At 42.5% G+C, this 21,824-nt stretch overlaps 2 protein-coding genes across 3 annotated transcripts in view; both read right to left on the minus strand.

Annotated features, from left to right (window-relative positions):
• PLA2G4F (phospholipase A2 group IVF) overlaps window positions 1-9,541 on the minus strand; it is a 60,590-nt gene extending 51,049 nt beyond the window's left edge. The window contains exons 1-6 of the mRNA XM_081839043.1: window positions 9,320-9,541; window positions 8,150-8,222; window positions 4,067-4,203; window positions 2,421-2,546; window positions 2,121-2,161; window positions 40-82 (exon numbers count right to left, since the gene is read on the minus strand). Coding sequence (XP_081695169.1) covers window positions 40-82; window positions 2,121-2,161; window positions 2,421-2,546; window positions 4,067-4,203; window positions 8,150-8,222; window positions 9,320-9,430 — 531 coding nt within the window. The 5' untranslated portion in view covers window positions 9,431-9,541. The remainder of the gene's footprint in view (window positions 1-39; window positions 83-2,120; window positions 2,162-2,420; window positions 2,547-4,066; window positions 4,204-8,149; window positions 8,223-9,319) is intronic.
• Window positions 9,542-19,117: 9,576 nt separating this feature from the next.
• The window catches only part of VPS39 (VPS39 subunit of HOPS complex), a 33,528-nt gene continuing 30,821 nt past the window's right edge, over window positions 19,118-21,824 (minus strand). For both annotated transcript variants that reach the window (XM_081859694.1, XM_081859695.1), the window contains one exon: window positions 19,118-21,224. In XM_081859694.1, the coding sequence (XP_081715820.1) occupies window positions 21,149-21,224 (76 nt within the window). In that variant the 3' untranslated portion in view covers window positions 19,118-21,148. The remainder of the gene's footprint in view (window positions 21,225-21,824) is intronic.

Raw genomic sequence — 21,824 nt, forward strand, 5'->3', positions numbered from 1 at the left:
AAACACAATTCCCAAACATCTGGCTCTCTGAAAACTCACCACAAGGACACCATTTGTGATGACTTCACCAGGAGCATCCGTGCTGTAAAGGCAAAATAAACAAACATAAAAATATGTTTACACGTGCCATTAAAAAAGAGGGAAAATAAAAAGACCCCCAGGTGATTTAAGGCAGGGATTCACATTATTTTATATTGATTTCTTCCCAACTTCACCATGCTAGTTTGCAGCCATTTAAAAAGAAAACAGCCAAATCAGCTTAAAACAAATTGCAGTCAAGAGAATAGGGTGGGTCCTAAAACGCATTTAAAATGCAGCAGTGACTTAGGAATAGTTTCTCACGAGGCAGAACTCCCATGAATCAAATATTAAATTTACTATCTGTGAAAGGAGCCTGTGACATACAGTACTTCTCATCACATCTACCCTTCGCTTTCTACTTCCTACTTTTAAAAAAGAAGCCTGTTGGGACAGGAATTACGCATTGTTTATATTTCATAGAAATCTGCTTAGTCAGCTACAATAATGAGAATTAACACAGAAGACAAAAAGAAAGAATGCATTAACTTTGTATATTATTATTATTATTATTATCATCATCATCATCATCAGTAGTAGTAGTAGTAGTAGTAGTAGTATTTTACACAGCCTTTACCCTTACTTCCTAGGCTGGGTGACAACTATTTAAAATACAACATTAAAAACAGTTTTTAAAACTTACCATTACAAAATATGTAATCACAAAAATAGGGTGGGCCCTGAAACTATACATCTCAGATGTCAAAGGCAAGGGGAAAGGCCATTGTGCGTATGAATGTGCAATGGTCCAGGAAGGAAATGAATCATGCCTATATACACCTAAATCATTTCTGTCACCCCTAGAATAACTCAATAAAGGCAAGGCCCAAGATACCAATAAAACTGCATATGGCTGCAATGCCAGTGATACAAGACAAAGACTTAGAACCAAAGAGAAGCAAGCAAGATTCCACTGGGGCAATGGGACCTTCCCCCTTCCTCACTGCAGTACACGTCAAAAAGCCACCCCAAGAGCTCAGAAACCTTCTAGAATCAGATTAAAAGTAAGCCACACTGAATACAATGACTTCCTCCATTGCTTGAATGTTTAGAACTGCAGCCACTACAGCGGCGGAGTGTATGGCCATGCAGGGTGCGCCCTCAAGGGGTGTGTGTCAGGAGTTCAGCCTACACTCAAATAGGACCCTGGCAGAGACACATGCCCAACTGGCATGTTCTCTCCCTCCTGGTCGTTCGTTTGGGAGCTTCAAAAGCTTTCTTCTGCCCGAACATCACAGCGACCGATGCCAATGACTGCGGAGGGATCCGCAGAGTTTGCACATCATGCATAACAGAGCTCAGCAACTCAGCATTTTGGCTAATCTACCTTATTTACATATAAACACACACGGAGCACTGCAATATGGCTCCCTCTCTCTCTAGCATCAGACAGGAAAAAGAACAAAAGGCAATAGTCCCACTTCATGGAACACAGTAACACAAACATCCTGTCTCCGTCACTTCCCACTCTGTGGAGTCAAAACATATACCGTCATGTGAAAGACAAAAATCCCATGACTGCAATCATGGAGCAGGAATTCTAACAGGGTGCGCCACAGAGGGTGCCTTCCTGGGCGCCGCAGTCCAGGGGAGGAGAGGGGAAGCTATCTCTCCCCCCATTCTCCACCACTGGGTCATACCTGACTCGGTGGCAAAGCTGCTGCAGCTGGGGGTGAGGTGTGCCGCGGCCAAGGAAGGTGGGCAGCTTCATTGTCACTCACTCTCCTGCTCTTTGCCACTGGGTCAGGTGTGACCTGGTGGCAGAGCTGCTGCAGATGGGCGCAAGCTGTGCCATGGCCGAGGACGGTGGGCAACAGCAATCTGCCCATTCTCCTGCCCTCCTCCCCCAGGTCAGGTCTGACCCAGGGGTGACGATGTGGCCAGGCATGAGTGCCACAGCCAAGGCTCCAATGAAGGAGCCTGCTGTTGGGACGCCTGTTTGCATCCACTCACAAAATTGTGCCTGAGGCCATGGTCCCCACGCCCCTCCCCCCACTACGCCTCTGAACCACCATGACAATGGAAAATTTAGCAGCTCTCACCTTTCCTCCAGAAGAAACTCTACATCCAGCTCTTCTTTGTCCTACAAATAAATAAATATATTAACATACAGACTTCTTACATCAGCACAGGGCTGGACTGTATTGCATTTGAGGTCTCTTCCAACTTTTGTGACTCTAAGATATGTTAGCAGCAGGAACAAGCTAAAAAATAGCTCAGGATACAAGTAACTGGTGAAGTCCTGGCCAAACCTACCTAGATATCAAGGAGCAAAGTTAGGTTCAAGAACATTCCTGAGAACCTGATTTCCCCCCCGCCATTCAATAAACAAAAGAACTAACCTCTTTTAGTTTAAATGTTTGTTTCAGAGGGCGACCTGTCTTCATCGCTGTCACATCATACACAAGAGAAGTAAGTTCATCACTTAAGAGAACATCTTTATCAAAGAGTGTCAACTCAAGCGTGTTCTGAAACAACAGAAGTCCAGAACTGAAACAGTAGGGAAAGAAAGTGTGCATTAAATATCGTATTTCAGGTGAAAGCTGAGCTGTTCTGAGATAAAAAGAAAAAGTTCAGGGCTGATCTACTGCCCACCACTGTGAGCAGCAAGATCTGATGATGACATTGGGGGAAGCCATGTTTTTTTCCATATAATTCCCCCTGAGAGCAAAATAACATGATTAAATCCTGCTCCCAGGGGGGCTTGCTGTATGTGTATTAAGAGCCCCATATGCTGCCTGCTCCAGGCTTTGGCAGCGGAATGCCCTATTTTCAATTGTTTTACCACATTTATAGAGAAGGGGGGGGATGGTGGCAGTATACAACCCTTGGATAACCTTGTTAAGAACTGTGCCAGACTGTGGGTTCTGAAGTGGTCCCCTAAACCTATCTGAGTCATGATTCAGATCAAATCAGGTGAGTCCACTTGGGACTCAGCTGTGGACAGATTCCTTCTTCCCCATCCCTAGCATTACTTATCTGTATTCGCCCATAGACAGCCACCACAACATTTAAAATCTCTCATTTGTGTAAATTAGGGGTGGGCAAACCTTTCCCTCAGGGATAATCTGTTGTGGGACTGGCAGTGGGCAGGACAAGAGCCAAAGGTGGGCGGAGCTACCTCTTTCCTATTTCTCTCCACGGCCCCATCTCTCACACTAACCAGTGGACTGCCATGTTGTTCTTACCAAAAGTCTAACTGATCTCGTGTAGAGTGTAATCCAAAGTGTAATCCATACATTGGAGAGGCTTTTTTCTTTTCCTGACTTATCAGGTGTCAGGGTTGCCTGCCTCGGAAAGTTGAGGTTTGCTTAATTATTCTGTTCTATTGTGCTAGGGTTGCCATATTTCAAAAAGTGAAAATCCGGACACAAAGGTTGTTGAGCTTTCTTTGGGTCTATGGTCCCAAACCACTAAGAATTCAAACCTAAAATTTTGTTAGACAATGACTGAACATATTCTTTACTTAAAGTTTTTTTTTTTTTTTAAAAAAGTACAGTACATTGTGATCCCCCCCCCCCCACACTCCGCTATTTAGCTCTGGATTGCTCTGCTAATATAAAATCTGGGATTATGGATCACAGAGAGATGTCAAGGCAATGCATTCTGTGAGAGATTAGATCAGCCATCCATTTAGCTACCTGTCTGGAGTTAGCAGCCAACTGGAACATTTCCCTCCCTGCCGCTTCTCAGGCTTAAGAGAACAGCAAACAGAACAGGGCTTTCAAGGCTGCCTATCTCAGTTGTAAGATCAGTGACAGGTGACAAGAATAATATTTGAGGAATAAGGCAAGGGTGGGTGGAAGAGATTTACAAGGCACTGGGGTTCCGATAAAGATTTAAGACTGAATTAGATTACTCCCCACCCCTCAATATTAATGTATTTGGTTCTGTGGGAGAAATCAAACCATTTTCCCTCCTTCCTAAATCAAGGAATGTTACCTAATATAGCAATTGTTCTGAATCAAGAAGTATTGGTCTTTTTTACCTTGACAGCGTTGTGAATTCTATAGTGGAAAGTTTCATTCCATTCTGGATCACTGGAGTTGTCAATAACTCGCGTTCGGTAAGTGAGTGGAGATGCAGTCGGCATACGCAGTTCTACATAGCAATCTGCCTCAGACACTAGAGGGGGAAAGGGCAGAAATGTGACCAGGAAAGGGTCTCTCTCTCCAAAAGACAAACAAACAAAAAACTAACAGCAGACTAAGAGAATGAGAAGGTGCTTTTCAAAGTAGTCCAAAGTAGCAGCTTAATAAATACTAAAACAAAGAACAGGAGTGGTATTAACTCATGAAATCTACCAGTGGGTTTTAGATGTAGAACAAATGTAACTAAAGAGAATAATGTGCTAATATGTTCTTTTCTAATATACAGGATTATCTGTTTTCAAGCTTGATTAAGTCAGTAAAGCAGAGATGGGGAGCATGTGATCCTTCAGATGTTACTGCTCTCACTCCACCCCATTCAGCCTAGCTGACTGTGGGAGCTGGAATGTAAAAACGTCCACCTGGGACACAGGCTCCTCACCCCTGCTGCACACAGATTTCTTAAAAGACTGATAATTTGGCAAAATAATTTCATGGTTTCCCAAATCTTCAACCACCATTCTGAAGGTTAAGAATCGTCTTCCCTGTATGCCAATTTAGCCATGGTTGATAAATACAATGCAGCTTCCTAGTTCACTATTAGCATAGTATGTTATACTCTTAAACCATGTAGTCATGTTGGGTTAAATGGTACCATAACTTTCAGGCACCCCTACCAAATGTGAATAAAATCTCCTTTGGAATTGTGACCAAAGTCAAGTATCTGTGATTACTGAAGGCATTGATTGTCACAGAAAAATTCTTTCTTTCTTTCTTTCTTTCTTTCTTTCTTTCTTTCTTTCTTTCTCTGCTGTTCTATAATAATTCAGCATGCACTGCAAGCAGTCCAGATTCCACTCAAAGTAAGTTATACAAGAGACATTTATTGGGGTTTCCCCCCTATTTAACATTCATTACCTCAACTATTTTTGCAATAGTCCTGCCTGCATGTTTCAAGCAAGATGGGTAACAGAGGCAAGGTCTCTAGATAGGATATCAGTTAGTATCTCAGCCTATATAGGTAAAAAGCACTATTAGTTACTGCTGCCACCTGAGCTTGCCTAGTTAGCATGAAGTCCAGTTGTTGTTGTTTAGTCGTTTAGTCGTGTCTGACTCTTCGTGACCCCATGGACCAGAGCACACCAGGCACTCCTGTCTTCCACTGCCTCCCGCAGTTTGATCAAACTCATGTTGGTAGCTTCGAGAACACTATCCAACCATCTCATCTTCTGTCGTCCCCTTCTCCTTGTACCCTCAATCTTTCCCAACATCAGGGTCTTTTCCAGGGAGTCTTCTCTTCTCATGAGGTGGCCAAAGTATTGGAGCCTCAGCTTCACGATCTGTCCTTCCAGTGAGCACTCAGGGCTGATTTCCTTAAGAATGGATAGGTTTGATCTTCTTGCAGTACATGAGACTCTCAAGAGTCTCCTCCAGCACCATAATTCAAAAGCATCAATTCTTTGGCAATCAGCATTCTTTATGGTCCAGCTCTCACTTCCAAACATATACTTGGTATATGTCTATATACAGTGGTGCCTCGCAAGACAAAATTAATCTGTTCCGCGAGTCTCTTCGTCTAGTGGTTTCTTCGTCTTGCGAAGTAAGCCCATTGACGGCTTAGCGGATTAGCGCTATTAGCACTATTAGCGGCTTTTAGCGTCTTATTGGCTTATCGGCTTAGCGGATAAGCAGATAAGCGGCTTAGCGGCTTAGAAAAGGGGGGGAGGGGAAAAAACCCGCAGGAACTCGCAAGACATTTTCGTCTTGCAAAGCAAGCCCATAGGAAATTCGTTTTGCGAAGCACCTCCAAAACGGAAAACCCTTTCGTCTAGCGGGTTTTCCGTCTTGCGAGGCATTTGTCTTGCGGGGCACCACTGTACTTGGAAGCCCAGTACTACAGTACATCCAAACATATACTTGGTACTTCAGAGGGAGTGGAACCACATCTAAGATGGCTTGCATATCTCCATCTTGAGTAGCCAATTTCCACAATACTTCTGTCCTATCTGTAAAAAAGTTTCAATTTGTTCATCCCTATTCAGCCCAAAATTGTCTTGAGACTTTGGTTTAATGGTTTGACAGTTAGGATGAATAGAGGGAAATGAGAGTTAGAGCTGACGGTCATTAATGGACTGGATGTCTTCTCTACATCAACGTGAAGCTATATGGGGAAGTCCCATCCCCTGCCCCAGATTCAGAAAACCATCTGGATTCATCAGCCTCCAGGGTCATAACAACAAATTTGGTTCTCTACTTTTGCAGATGTTATTTATAGGTGGCCTGAAGGTCAATGCTGTGACACTGAGGACTGCTGCACAGCTGGTGTCTGGGACAACCTATTGATAAGATGTCACACTGCCATTGAAAACGCTGCACTGGCTGCGAATTTGCTATTGGTCTACCTTCAATTTTTTACTACTAGTGTATAAATCCCTAACAGTTCAGGATCAGGTTATCCAAGAAACCATCTCTTCCCCTACATCCACACCCTAACCCAGTCACTTAGTTCTGTGGATGATGGTGACACATGCTGCTACTTGAGCACATTAACACTGTTGTGGCACCAGCTCTCTGGAATTCTCTTCCTCTAGAAGTGAAGCAATTCTCTTTCTTTAGAAACAAAGCAAGCATGTCCCAACATTGTTAAGTTTTCAACATTTTGTGAAAACGTTTCTTTTCTCTCAAGCTTTCGCAAAATAGCCTAGTTTAATTTACACGTCTCATTTATTATTGGTTGAATTTATATATTGCCCATCATCTGAGGATCCCAGGGCAGTTTAAAGTATAAAACCACAAAAATACATAACATAATAACAAACAAAACAATAACCACCCTCATCCCCACCCCCGGTGCACACATTAATTCTTCTTGTTTTTCAAAGGTTTTTGTGACCTGCTTTAGGTTTTATAGTCTATTAATGGACTCCACCTTTTATGCTTTTTGCTTGTTTGTTCAGGGTATTTTATATTTTATTGTCAGGTGGAGTTGGTTTTTATTGCAGACTATAAACTGCTTTGTGCAGGAAGCAGAGCATAATTTTTTTTAATAAACAAAATAAAGCAACAAAACCAAAAAGGGCTTCCCACAGATCATTTCCCCCTATCTATTCCACACAAACTCCAATTCCAAAATGTGTGCTGCCTCATATTTTGGCTCAGATAGAATTTGAGGCAAACCCATGGCTGCCACAGAAGTCATGAAATCATGAGCCACTTTTGACAAGTTAGACTCAGCATGAATGGTTAAGATCCACTCCATCAGATCAGTCAGGGAAACTAAATTAAACATGGCCAAACCCACAGCAAGGAAAACCTGTATGAAACACTGGAGAGACACTCCCAGACAGCATAGACCAGAGGTAACCAATATGGTGCCATTCAGATGTTCTCAACTTCCATATAATGACTACGCTTTCTATGGCTGATAGGAGTTGTAGTCCGACATGTGGCTACTACTGGTGTATACAAGAAGAAGTTGGATGGGCTCTCTAGGTGTCCGAATCATCACTGTGGGAGTCAGGATTGTAAATTAAAGGGACTCTTAGCTCTTCTTATGTCCATTATTAGAAACACATTGCTTTTTGCTTGTATATGTTTCAGTAATTTTCACAACAGCACAGCAAATCAATCTGCTGTGAAGAGACTGTCTTAACCATGGGTAAGCAAACTAAGGCCCGGGCGCTGGATGCGGCCCAATCGCCTTCTAAATCCGGCCCGCGGACGGTCCGGGAATCAGCGTGTTTTTATATGAGTAGAATGTGTCCTTTTATTTAAAATGCATCTCTGGGTTATTTGTGGGGCATAGGAATTTGTTCATTTCCCCCCCAAAAATATAGTCCGCCCCCCCCACACACACACACAAGGTCTGAGGGACAGTGGACCGGCCCCCTGCTGAAAAAGTTTGCTGACCCCTGGTTAAGAATAATAAGACATGTGGAGGATCAGTTCAGAGAATAAGCAAAATAAAGTCTCCAGACACTCACAAAGATCTGTTCCTTTAATGTTTCTGGCTCGGAGGATTTTCACTGTGAGGTTATAGTAAGGGTGCTTCTCCCGCTGCAATGATAGTAAGTTGAATTACATTGAACATTAACTATGCCTAGCAAACATGCAAAAAGATAACATTCCACCCAGCAGCTAGACTTGTACTAACAGATCCATTGTAAGCGAAAAGTGAGACTGCAGTACCCAGAATTCTTTGAGCGGGGAAACATGCTTCAAATGTGCTTTCAAGGTACATGCGCACACAGCCCATATTAGCCTATATTTCTGACTGGGATTTGACATTGTCACTAATCAGTCATTTTTTTATTTGTTAAAAAAACAGTTTCACTGGATGGCTGAGCAACACTCTTTCCACCCCCCACACCGCCATCAAATTCGGGGGACAGAAGGCACAGAAAAGCACATGCTTCGTATGCAAGAGGTCCCATGTTTGATCCCTGCCTGAAACTCCGGACAGCCCCTGCCAGTCTGAGTCACCAGCAAATGGACCGGCAATCTATGTTCTGAGGCAGTTTCTTAAATTCCTAAAAACAAATACAGCACTCAGTGATTATAGACCGAACAATTTGGTTCATTCTACTACACAGATGATATTGCAAACACTCTTCTGACTAGGCTCTTCTGTCCCAGAAGTAAACTTGACTTTGCACTATTTCCTGCGGTATCTACTAACAGCAGCGTCCCTAACAACACATCCCTAAGCATTTTCTGCTTAGAAGTCCCACTAAATTGCAGGGGGCTTTCTCCCAAAGCAAGCGTGCAGCTTAAAATTCTCACTTTGGATCAAGTCTCCACTGGAGATAAATAGAGGAAGACGAGAAACGACAGAACCGCTGGGGTCGCTGAAGCTTCCTTTGCAAAGTTAAGAAGAGGTTGCAGGGCTGAAATTTCAGAGGCGCTACCAACCACTAAGGTTACCGGACGCCGTTCCTTCTTCGCCTCTGCTCACCCTATTTAGCTGGAAAGCGTTAAAATTAAAACAGAGGCAGATAAATCGAGCCCCTTCCTCCCGCAGATGTCCCAATAAACTGTATTTGTTTTGTTCCGCCTTCGCCCCCTAAGACGAGAAACTAAAATTGCTACAGCTTAGGCTCGCGGAGGTTTCCTCGAAGAAGCAGGCGGCCCTTTCCCCGCAAGCCTCACATTACCCTCCAGTGATAGAAGCCCGTCTCTTTCCTCCCCTTCCGCTCCAGCAGCACGGCAGCCATGAGGGGCAGCATGGGGGGCGACAAGCGGCCCCGCAGCACCTGCCGGAACATGAGGAGCCTTCTCTGAGCGCGGCCACAGCCAGCCAAGAGCGGCAGAAGAGCGGGGAATCCTCCGCGCAGGTTGGGCCGAGTCGTCCTGGCGCTCGCCGCGGTCACGGAGCTCGGCCCTGGCGCGCGGGGAGGGGGCGGGGCTTAGAGTGCCTCAGGTGTGCAGCTTGCCTACCTGGCAGGGTTCGCTTCAGACGGAAGAGCGGGGAGGGCAAAGAGGGTGACTAGTCTGGAAGCACTTCTGGAAAAGGCAGGGCACCCTGGACGGAAAAGGCCAGGCTTTCAAAGAGTTAGGTAGGCGTGCTTTCTCTCTGCCAGGTCAGAACTCCAACGTTTCACAGCTGAAAAAGATTCAGTTCTCAGAAAATCTTTGGTTCCCCTCACACAATTGTAATGATTTACAATTTTATATATGCGGTAAGCCGCCCAGAGTAGCTGGGGAAACCCAGCCAGATGGGTGGGGTATAAATGATAACATTATTATTATTATTACACAGCAGCAGTTCTCAGAGTGGTTTAACAATCAATCCCTCATCCCTGGGGAACTCTGAATTGTAGCTCTGTGAGCTTATACATTTATTTCTTCTGCTTTGTGGGGATATTTTTGGTGCCGAGTTTTTACTCAAAGTAAGTACCACTCATAGGAGCCAACTCTTAGGGAGTGAGGTCCCTTTAGGCCCCCCCTAAAATAATTGAGGGGGCCAGGCCTGCCCAAAGTTGATGGGTATTGCCATTCAAATGATGTGTACTGCATCTTGTGATCAATTATGTGGGGCGGGTCTTACCTGCTCCCTCCCAATATTTTATTCAAGTTGGTACCCCTGTTACCACTATAAATTCTTTTTTCCCAGTGTGCTCACTCAAGCCAGTAAGAAGTATTGGGAAATAGCATGATGATAGAAGTCCTTATTCTAATCTCGCAGTACCAATGGGGAACTTGAAGGACGGTGGTAGGGATGAATAGTATATTAAAGTAATTAAATCTGAGCACATAGTAGCCCAGCTTGGTAAATGACACCAGGAAGGTGCAATTATGCAGCTGAATGGCATAAGACCGGGGGGGTACTTTTTGGGGGGTGCAGTAGGAAAATAAGAAAGAGGAACATCTGCACAATATGTTCACCATCCACTGGGCTATGAGTCAAGGAATGTTGCCACATCTGGAATATAGGAACACCCTGAGGATGATAATAATAATAATAATAATAATAATAATAATAATAATAATAATAATAATTTATTATTTATACCCCACCCATCTGGCTGGGCTTCCCCAGCCACTCTGGGCGGCTTCCAAAAAAATATTAAAATACTGTAAAACATCAAACATTAAAAGCTTCCCTAAACAGGGCTGCCTTCAGATGTCTTCTGAAAGTCTGGTAGTTGTTGTTCTCTTTGACATCTGGTGGGAGGGCGTTCCACAGAAAGGGTGCCACTACCGAGAAGGCCCTTTGCCTGGTTCCCTGTAACGTGGCTTCTTGCAGTGAGGGAACCGCCAGAAGGCCCTCGGTGCTGGACCTCAGTGTCCGGGTAGAACGATGTGGGTGGAGACGCTCCTTCAGATATACTGGACCGAGGCCGTATAGGGCTTTAAAGGTCAGCACCAACACTTTGAATTGTGCTCGGAAACGTACTGGGAGCCAATGTATTGCATTTGAAACAAAAAGAGAGGGGAAGTGCTGTTCTTTTTTTATATATATAAACAATTTTTATTCATTTTCCAATACAAATCTTCGTTATTCACAAATCAGATCAGTCATATCAAGTCATATACATTATCGCCAATTATGTATTCCAAATTCAATTCAATTCAATTAATTTCCAGGGACTCCTCATGTTCTGGTTTCTAGAGGTAATGTATTTTATTTATGTTCTGCTTTCTTGCTTATCGGTTCCAATTTCAAAATTCTAATTGTCCATCTTCATCTTATAAATCTGTCAGTCTCTGGGATGTGACTCAAAATCTTGTTTTAACAGGTCTTTATATCTAATTAGCACGCAGGGGGCTTTTATTCCATATTTTCTTATTAGCTTATTTCCATATTAGCTTATTTGAAAGACATTCTCTCTCGGTGACCTCTCCTCCCGCTGATTAATGGTGCCGTTTCCTCTTTCATCTGTCTTAATTAGCTAATATTTCAAATGTGTTCAATAATTGCAATTCGGTGGGATGTGCTCCGTGAACAATAAGTTATTAAAATTATTTATAGCATAACCATTTTAGCTGTTAGCATGCAGAAGAGTTGTTTCTGTGTTGTTACCCAGCAATGAATTTCCAGCGCTAGTCCTCCTTTCATTCCCCTCATTCCTTCATCTTGTTTTTTGGCTTTGAGCTCTTTTCCAACTTTCCTTCAGTAAAACGATTAATGACGTAGCAAGCTATCAGAGTATTAGAGAAGCTATTACCGAGTTCTTCCGTAGAAAATCAAAAATGCTGTAGGGAAAATTTCACAAAACAATCTTTTGGTGATCTTTCAGTTTCCTCAGAATCCAAAACTCCCCCCCCCCCCCGTACCTTAGGGGCAGCCAGGACCTGAAATTCAACTTCTTTTTCACCTCTTATAACTGTGATCCATGCAAAGAAATGTACTGTATGATGTGAAATTTCCCATGTTATAATCCACCAGATATCTTCCGCCCCCCGCCTGAGGGGGAAAGTTCATTTCTATTTCATCTGTGTCACAATCTCCATTCTCTCAGTCCAAGCCTCCTTCATCTTTTGCCAAGTATGATTAAAACTTCTGCCAGTGGCTACGCCGCTAAGTCACAATTAAAAGTTGGAAATCCTCCTGCATTCTCTTTAGATTAAACCATATATAAATATACAGTGGTGCCCCGCAAGACAAATGCCTCGCAAGACGAAAAACTCGCTAGACGAAAGGGTTTTTCGAGGCGCTTCGCAAGACGAATTTCCCTATGGGCTTGCTTCGCAAGACGAAAACGTCTTGCGAGTCTTGCAAGTTTTTTCCCTTCCCCCCCCCTTTTTCTAAGCCGCTAAGCCGCTAAGCCGCTAACAGCACTAATCCGCTAAGCCGCTAATAGGGGTGCTTCGCAAGACAAAAAAAACGCAAGACGAAGAGACTCGCAGAACGAATTCATTTCGTCTTGCAAGGCACCACTGTAATCCCTGCAAGCAGATGCATTTTTATGTAGAACACACCCTTTTGTAATCCAAAGATATTTCTGGCCTCCTCAAAACAAGATTTGTTCTGTTTGTAAATACACAACAGCAACTGCCACCATCTTGCACCCTCCTCCATCCCAGGCACCTCCAGATCTGATCTTATTTTATCCATTCTAATTGAGACTCTCCCATCGAGAACTGTACAACTGTACTTCCAAATAATTTTTACCCCTCCTGCGTATCCTTTAAGTACCGTATTTTTTGCACCATAACACTCACTTTTTTCCTCCTAGAAAGTAAGGGGAAATGTCAGTGCGTGTTATGGAGCGAATGCCTATGGATGGCGGGGGGAGCTGCTGCAGTCGTGAGCAGAGCATCCATGGTTCCCCTTCCTTCCCTCCTCCGTGGCTCGCTTTGAAACAGCAAAGCGGGAGAAGAGCCGCTGAGTGGGGAGGAGAGAGGGACAGAGAGCCTGCTTGCTTTAAAGGAGCAAAGCGGGAGAGGAGAGGAGCCGCTCCTGTCCAGTTGGCTCCTTTAAAGCAAGCAGGCTCTCTGTCCCACTCTCCTCCCTACTCAGCTGGCTAAATAGCAGCAAAGTTTTTCAGCGAGCCGGGGAGGAGGGAGAGAAGCAGAGCCCCCTCTTCTGCATTATTAACAGCATCCTTCTCCCCCCACCCCACGTGTGTTCCTTGTCCCTTGAGTGCTTTTCCTTCCCTCCCCACTTAAAATGTGGTTACAAAGCATGGATCCACATGGATCCTCAGGATTTTTGCATTGGGCTACCTCAAACTCACCGTCAGATCACATGTCTGTGGCCACAGCATGAACCACAAAAATCATACATCCACTGTTTCATTTAGAATATTTTTTTTCTTGTTTTCCTCCTCTAAAAACTATGTGTGTGTTATGGTCGGGTGCGTGTTATAGAGCAAAAAATACGGTAATTAATTTTTCCTTGGTGAGGTTCGATAATCATGAGATGGTAAATTGCAAAGAAACAAAGGAACAGCAGCCGCTCACCTCTTTTAATCCAAACATCAAGATTTGAGTCTCTTTGAAGTCAGAGTTTGGAATCCAGTGACTGTATAATTCAGGAGATTATTTCTTTTACCTCTATCAGTCCAGAACATGCCTATTCTTTGGTCAAATCTTATTAATTTTTAAGGAACAGGTGTCCTTGCATGTAGGAGTGGCTCTGGAGAGTGCCAGCTGTGCCATGCTCTTAGACCCCTGCAAACCTTGATGGTAGCCGACAGATCACGGGTGATCCGCGGGTCTGTGAGACAGTCCTCCCCCACCCTGGGGAGTCGTCTGCCAGGGCTAAATTACTAGCACAGCTGGGGTCTGTTCGTGTGGGAGGCAGCCATTCCCCACAGCAGGAAAGCCAGAAGTGGAAGGAAGTGCTGTTCTTTAGGAACTACCAACCCATCACTTTAAATTAAGTTACTGCAGCACAACCCTATATTTATCTACTTCTGTGCGCTCAGAGGCAATTCCCTAGTAGTTCAAAAGCATACCAGTGCAAGTAGATAAATAGATACTGCTGTGGCGGGAAGGTAAACAGCATTTCCGTGTGCTCTGGCTTCCATCACAGTGTTCCATTGCGCCAGAAGCGGTTTAGTCATACTGGCCACATGACCTGGAAAGCTGTATGTGGACAAACGCTGGCTGCCTCAGCCTGATGAGCGCCGCACCCCATAGTCACCTTTGACTGGACTTAACTGTCCAGGGATCATTCACCCTTTTACCTTTTTACTTCCAGGTTATCCATGTGGGTCATCAGGCTCCTTCAAATTTTGGCTATGACTGCAGGGCAGAACTAGTAGAGTTCATTGTTGGGGTGGCCTACTTCTTTCCCAATTGTTCTTTTTCCTTGCCAACAACTAAAATCATAGCGCTCACTTTTTTCTTCATGGAAAGGCTGTCATGAAGAGTACTTCCAGGAAGAGGAATGGCAACCTCTTCACCCACAAAACCCTTTCCATGACAAAAGGAATATTAGCCAGCATGATGCCCTCTGGACCTATTTGTCCAAACGCTAACAGGTTTCTTATGTAGGGGCACTCATGCATGTTTTTCAAACTAAGGGAGGGAATGTGATTGCTATTTTTCACCCAGTTTGAAGTTTGCCCTTGTAGGATCAATACGGCTAATTTGACCCAACAGCTACCACCCACCCACCCACTCACTCACAAAAACAAAACTCACTGCAAAACTCCAATGCAACCAATCATACTCTTGGCTCCCAATCTTCTGCATCGCCAACAGAAATAAATGAATGAATAAAGAACCTATTCACGTGATGCTGACACAAAACTCCCCACATGCACTATGCAAAAGGGAAAAACACTACCCACCTTCTCCCCCACACCTCTCTCCCCATATCTGTCCCCCCATGCTCACAATGCAGATAGCAGTGTCTCACATCAAATGTAACTGACCTGCAGAAAAGACTCTATGAACTGAAAAAAGAGACTATTTGTACTTTTGTTATCCATGAAAACCTTTAAATAAAAACAATTTTAAAGAAGAAAAGGTGTCAGTTTTTGCAATATGCATTGAATTCTGACAGAAAATAAAAAGTTCTCATCCTGAAGCAAAGTTCTTAACCTGAGGTACTATTTCTGGGTTAGCGGAGTCTGTAACCTGAAGCGTTTGTAACCCGAGGTACCACTGTACTCTGATGTGTCCTGCAATATATATGAATCATTCTAAAATATGGGACAACATGCAAAAGGTAGACCTGATACAGTGGTACCTCAGGTTACATACGCTTCAGGTTACATATGCTTCAGGTTACAGACTCCGCTAACCCAGAAATATTACCTTGGGTTAAGAACTTTGCTTCAGGAAGAGAACAGAAATCGTGCTCCGGCGGGGCGGCAGCAGCAGGAGGCCTCATTAGCTAAAGTGGTGCTTCAGGTTAAGAACAGTTTCAGGTTAAGAACGGACCTCCAGAACGAATTAAGTACTTAACCTGAGGTTCCACTGTATTAGAATATGTTTTATATTATTTCTGAAATTAGAGCCACAGAGATCAATATTCTGCACAAAAGAAGTCCATTGACTGCAAGATGTATACCTCAATTTTCTTGAACGTGTCTTCAGATTTATTTTCACAACCTTGGTGTTACATAGAACACACCTGTCATTTACAAATGCAAATGGGAAAGCTAAAAATTACAGCTAAGGTTGGTTTTGTTTTTCGCATACAAAAAGGATAGAATGCATCTATACGCTTCACCCCAAGTCCATTAATCATGCCAACATTTCAGTGCTTTCAAAATTAATCCATACTGCAGCTTAACTCTGCCTGTTATTTTTTTTTCTCACCTTGGTGCACCATTGGCCCTCTGCCACTGTTCTACTGAGATATACAAAGCAGTGCAAAAGGCAATGCTGCAACCACATCCAATAATGGCCCAAGTGAGAAAGGAAGATTACAATCGTGTTTCAAAACTTATGCAAGCTCCCTAAAGTTTAATAAGTTCAACGTCTGTCGACAACAATGATTTCATTGCAGCTATTCAGTGGCAGCATTATTCATTAGATATATTTTGAAACTTCCACTGTGCGTCTTAGGGCTAAAATGGTCAGGACAAATACACAAATGCATTACAGAAGTTTGTGAGTCTGTGGTGGTTGTAATATTATTATTTAATTTCTATACAGTACTGCCACAGAAAAGGCCTGTTCTCATTTTGCCACCCTCCTGACCTCTCATAGGGGAGGCACACAAGGAAGGGTCTAGGATGATTGTTGCAGGGTCTAGGTTGGAAAGCTAGAAGACATACTAAGGGCAGAAAGGAAATTTAGTTGAAGAGAGAAACTAATGATAACAGGTTAAAAGTAATGGATTTAAATATATCCCAAACAAGATGCATAGAATAACTAGAGTCTGCCAGTACTGTGGTAATTCTGTTGTACTTCCTCTGCTATTGCCTGGGTGAAAATGTATTCCTTTAATTCCTGCAATTCTTAAAATATTAAACTGACAACACAAAACTTACTCAATACCTACAAAAGAATGTGTGGAATACGTAAGTTTTTGGTCAACAGGAATCTGCTCAATCTAGAAATGGTGCAAGTACATATGCTCTGTGTGCACACACAATACTTAAAAGTCTACTTTGGAATCCATAGAAAAAAAGATGTTTTCTGAGGTTTAGGAACTCAACTGCTTATTCTTGTCTAATAAACAGAAGCTGCCATCCACAAGGTGAGGCAAGCATTTATAAGTTTAGCTAGTAAACCGTTAAGTTTCCTGTAGTCACCACTGGCTGTAGCTTCTGCAGCCAACAAGACAAAGCAGCTGGCCTTATTGGATGTGGACTTGATGCAGCAAGATCTTCAGTAGCACCCTTTCCTGTACTTTTTAGACTACAGCCAGCATATAGATCTGTAACATATGCTCCTGCTCTTTTCAGACTTTTTCAGTTTTTGTGGTATGTATTTCTCTTCTACAGTTAATTCGCAAAGAAACTGGATGTTTTTGAGCTATTTCTGAGGAAAATCAGCAAAAACAACACTGCCATACGTCCAGATTTTCCCAGACATTTCAACGATTTTTGCCCAGACACTGCTTGCGGCTGCAGTATTCCGGATATGTCTGGGAAATTCCGGACATATGGCAATCCTGACCGTGAGCTATTTCTTTTGTCTAATGATCCATTTTAAACCACTGTAGAGGAGACAATTCAAATGTGTCTTCATTGGAAATAACGTTTCCAAATATTGAGTCATATTGACACGTTGTTGCATGGGGCAGACTAAACAGTTAACGCTAGTGCAAGGATTAATGCTAGCACAACAGGATTTCATGCCTACCATCCCCAAATCTATTCTGGAGGATTGAGGGGAACTCCCAAATTTAGAGGGCATATATGGGAAGACTGTTTAGTTGTGCAAGGAAAACCTTGTACTAAGACAACAATCTGCTTAATATTACACATTGAATGCAATCCATATTTCTTAAATCAGTACTTGTAGATAGTGAACATAAATGTTTAGATTGATCTGTTTTGCTTATTTGATTTAAAAATGGTACATCTCAATAATCATGTATCAGTGTTCTGGGAAAACCATTTATGGCAGAGATTATGAAATTTCTTTAGTTAGCATCTTTAGTTATTCTTCCAATGTCCTGTGGAATGTGAAACCAAAAATAAATTAAAAATGCAGGGATTTTTTGAAATAATTGCAAAAACTGGATATTTTTACATTAGAATAGTGGTCATGAGAACACACCTCCAAGTTCCAGTTTGTTCACCTCTTTATAGGATACCGAGAGCCTGAGCCTGAGGTAGTTGCCTTACTACAGTCCACATGTTATTTTGCCGATGGGGTTGTAAGGATTGTTTACACATCTACATTCTTTCAGCATATGCTCAATCTCTAAAAAGAATTAGAGGCTGACTAATTTCTTTCCATGTCACTGTTGGCATCTGTCTGTCTTGAAAGATAATGGGATGTGCCTCTGGGGATGAATTTACCTCGCTGGGGTGCAAACCTGGGCAGTGTGATGGAGGTCCTGGGCTGCTCAGATGACAATACCTCATTCTCGGCCTTACTGATGTGGCACAAGTTGGCTGCAGGAGTTACCGGAAGGAAGCATAGAAGGTGCCATCCAACCATCTTAGGGAACTCCACTCCATATTTGTGTAGGGTTTACTCCTTAGCCTTTTCTTCTCCTGGAGATGTGCCAGGTAGCAGAGGCTTAGGATCAGTTTTCCTTCTAGATGGCCTACCTTCCTAGGTGGACAAGCCCCGTCTGCCCTCTACAGCACATGCAGAAACTGCCTTTTGGACTGTTGGGACCCACTATAGGTCTCATCCACTCAATTTGCCAGAACCTGTCTTTGCATGCGATGGAAATCCTTAACTCACCAAGGGTCTGAGACCCATCAGTTACTCTCACCTGGTTTAGCTGACCAGTCAAAGCTGTTCCTGGGGTGTGGTGTGTCACATGCTGACAGCTCCTAGGAGCCACAGGTGAAAGCGGAGTGCAAAGTGGGGACCAAAGGTGGACAAACTACCCCAGAGAAAGGTCATGACTCTTACACTACAGTAACACATCTTGAATGCTCAGGACAATGGAAACCTAAATACTTTGCACACCACTGCCTGATTACTCCTGGGTAGACCTATTAAAAGATCAATGGAACTGCTTGGAACTGCTTGAGAAAGAATCAATTAAAATAACTGTCCTCTGGAAAGCTTTATTTGCTACTTCTAACCCTGCATTATCTACATGAAAATCTGTTATCATTTTAAGAACTTTTCCAACTAGTGTTTCTACAGATCAGCAAAATATTGTTTAAAGGCCATACTTGATAATGTAGGCTAAATGTGAACAGCCTCTGAAATAATAGCACAGCATGATTAAAAAACCTAAATGTCATAATACAGGTAGATCCAGTGGTTCAGGTTTGAACAGCAACAATTCTGTAGTGCAGCAACTGCACCTCACCTTTGGGAACTAGATTGGCAACATCCTTTGTCTGAATCACACAACCCATATAAAAAACCTTTAATGACAAGAATTAATGTTTGAGACTACACACAGCTAAGTCTGAAAAGGAAGTACAATATAAAATTTTATTTTAAGGGGGGAAAGAATATGCAGGTTTCCCAAATATTTATAATAATTTATTGCTTCAAATTAACCTGTTGTACAGTTAGTGAATCCCAGACACTGTGCAAGGCTACCAGCAGGCAATTATAGTGTAAGCCACTTCTCTGCAGAAGGTATGCAATGAAGCTGAATCGAGGCACATAAAAGCTTTTCTGTGAAGGAGAAAAGTACACTTGAGATGCCTCAGTGGAGCATGCAGCTTTACTGGCAGCAGACATATCATTAATCTGTGTCAGAATGGACTGCACAATTAATAATTTCTATTTAAACACTTTGTTTTGCTGTCCTTTACATATTAATATCTCATGTAGTCTTCACCTGCAGTACCTGTCTAGTCTAGGAAGCTGAACAAAAGCAACAAACATAATGCATTGACACTCTATGGATTTAAGGGAGCAAAGTACCAAAAATCAGTTTAATCTTAGCAGAAGAACAAATCCCAAACCCAGCAGTAAGACACAGTTGGTATTCACTGCACATAACACAGAAATAGATGTGACATTGAGGATAGACTTCACTGGACGGTGTACTTAAGGTAGCCAGGGAAGCAGCTCCTAGAAAAGGCCAAGCTGTTTTGCAGCAGATCAAATTACGCACTAAATTTATCCTAGTGTTTCATTCATCTTAGGATCTTACCAAGCATGTAGTGAAATCAAAACAGCATAGAAAGGCTTTTCCTTAACTTTTATTTCCTCAACTATGGTGACTTTCTGCCAAAAACTATAAATCACTGAATGATTACAGTCACAAAAAACTAAAAAATAATAAATAGCTGTTATGGGATGTTGAGATAACTTCCCCATTCAGATCCTTTGAACCAATTGCTCCTATCACAAGCCTTTGTTCACCTGCTGCTGAACTCTCAAATTCATCTTTATCACCTTCATAAAAGATTAGGCTTTTAAAAATAATGTTAAGATAATAACATTACAACCTGCAAGGGCCCAGGATTTTTCAGTATCACAGCAATGAGGATACAACAAAGCTACAGAGGAGCACCAGTGGGAACATAATAGGGAATTAAAAATACTGCAATGGAAGTGTCTGCATTACTCAAAAGCTGGAGTATTCATGAAGACTTAACCACTTCAACACAATAGTGACTCCAAAGTGTAGACCAGGTGCTCAATATAAAATACACACCCACTTTGAAATCTGATTTTTAAAGAAGTTGCTCCTTTAACTTTTTGGTACAAGTGCAGATGCTACTTCCCCCTCCCTTCAGAAAAATCATTGTCACTTTTCATTCTACTCATAATCGAAGTGACTATACACAGTGCAAATATTATGCTCATTCATATTTACATGCTTCTCAAAAAACAAAACAAAAATACACATTTTCCAGTTCTGATCATATTGTTATTAGACTAGTTCCCTTGGAACTTTTATATCAGTGGTGATACCCACTCCCAAATACAAAGGATAAGGTTCGATGGCCAATGCCTATTTATATACAACATTAGCAGTAAGGAAATCTAGGTACAGCCTCTCTGGAAGTGCCTGCCTCCAAATGACTGATAAAAGTGGATCTCAATGCAATGCTGATGAAACAATCATATAATTTTCCCCAACTATGATCAGAATACAGAATCCAACACAAAATGCATTTTTGCCTTGCTTGACTTGACAATTTGACTTGGGTCTTCCTTGGAACAAGAACTGCTACAAAAACTGGAGTGTGATGGCATCTCGTTGCTATTTAGCTTTCATTCTTCCTCATGCTGAAGTGCTCTGAGGCTAACCTGATGCCAAGTATATAAAATAATAGTTAGATGTCAGTTTCCCCTAGTATGCCAGCATTGGCAGATTACATGGCGAGTCATCTGGTAAAGCGACGTGGGGCTCGAGTTGTTTGTAAGCAACATGCCTCAGAAGATTCCTCCAACTTCTCCAGTGCCTCCAATTCTCTTCGCTCTCCTTCCAGGTAAGCACCATGGCTTCTGCAGTCCACATGACAATCATTTCAGGTGTCTGCTGCACTCACTTCTTTGGAACAGAAATAATGCACGACTATTGCATTAGGATAGCGGGCGAAGGCACTATAGGAAGAGGAAAGGTCGGTGCATCAAGTTATCTGGTTATCTTAATAATTTTTAAATAATATTAAAAACGCCACTTAGTTTAGTTATCTTTAGAAGGACACAGAACAGGCTCCTCTTTACAAAAATCTATACTTTTTGAAAGGTCACATCTCAACCAGCCTTTCTCTCTGCAGTTCTTAGTGTTTCCTTTGTGTTCCTGTAGCAGCGTGTGCATGTTTCCTTCCCTTCTTGCTAGTAGGTGGCTTATCTAGTGTTTGGCAAGACTTAAAAGATATTTTCAAAAATTCCAAAAACCAAAGACATGTAGTAGTTTCCATGATGCATTTTTGTGCATCCTTTTTGGAGAACAGTATCACAAATGTTGAGTAAGCATGAATTCCAAAGGATAGCTATGCCAGTTCACTTATTTGATTCAGAAAAGTTCACACTAAGAGGCAAGCCAAGTGAATTCCATCTCCATGCCCCCCCCCTCCTGATACCCACTTATCAGGGAAGAATTCTCATTGAATCTAGCGGTTCTTTCTTCTGAATAAACATGCTTAGGAGTGCATTGTCAGAGAATTAACTGTACACTCTAAGAATGCCTTGGCAGGCATC

Source organism: Podarcis erhardii, assembly GCF_964252035.2.
Source record: "Podarcis erhardii genome assembly, chromosome: 1".
NCBI lineage: Eukaryota > Metazoa > Chordata > Lepidosauria > Squamata > Lacertidae > Podarcis > Podarcis erhardii.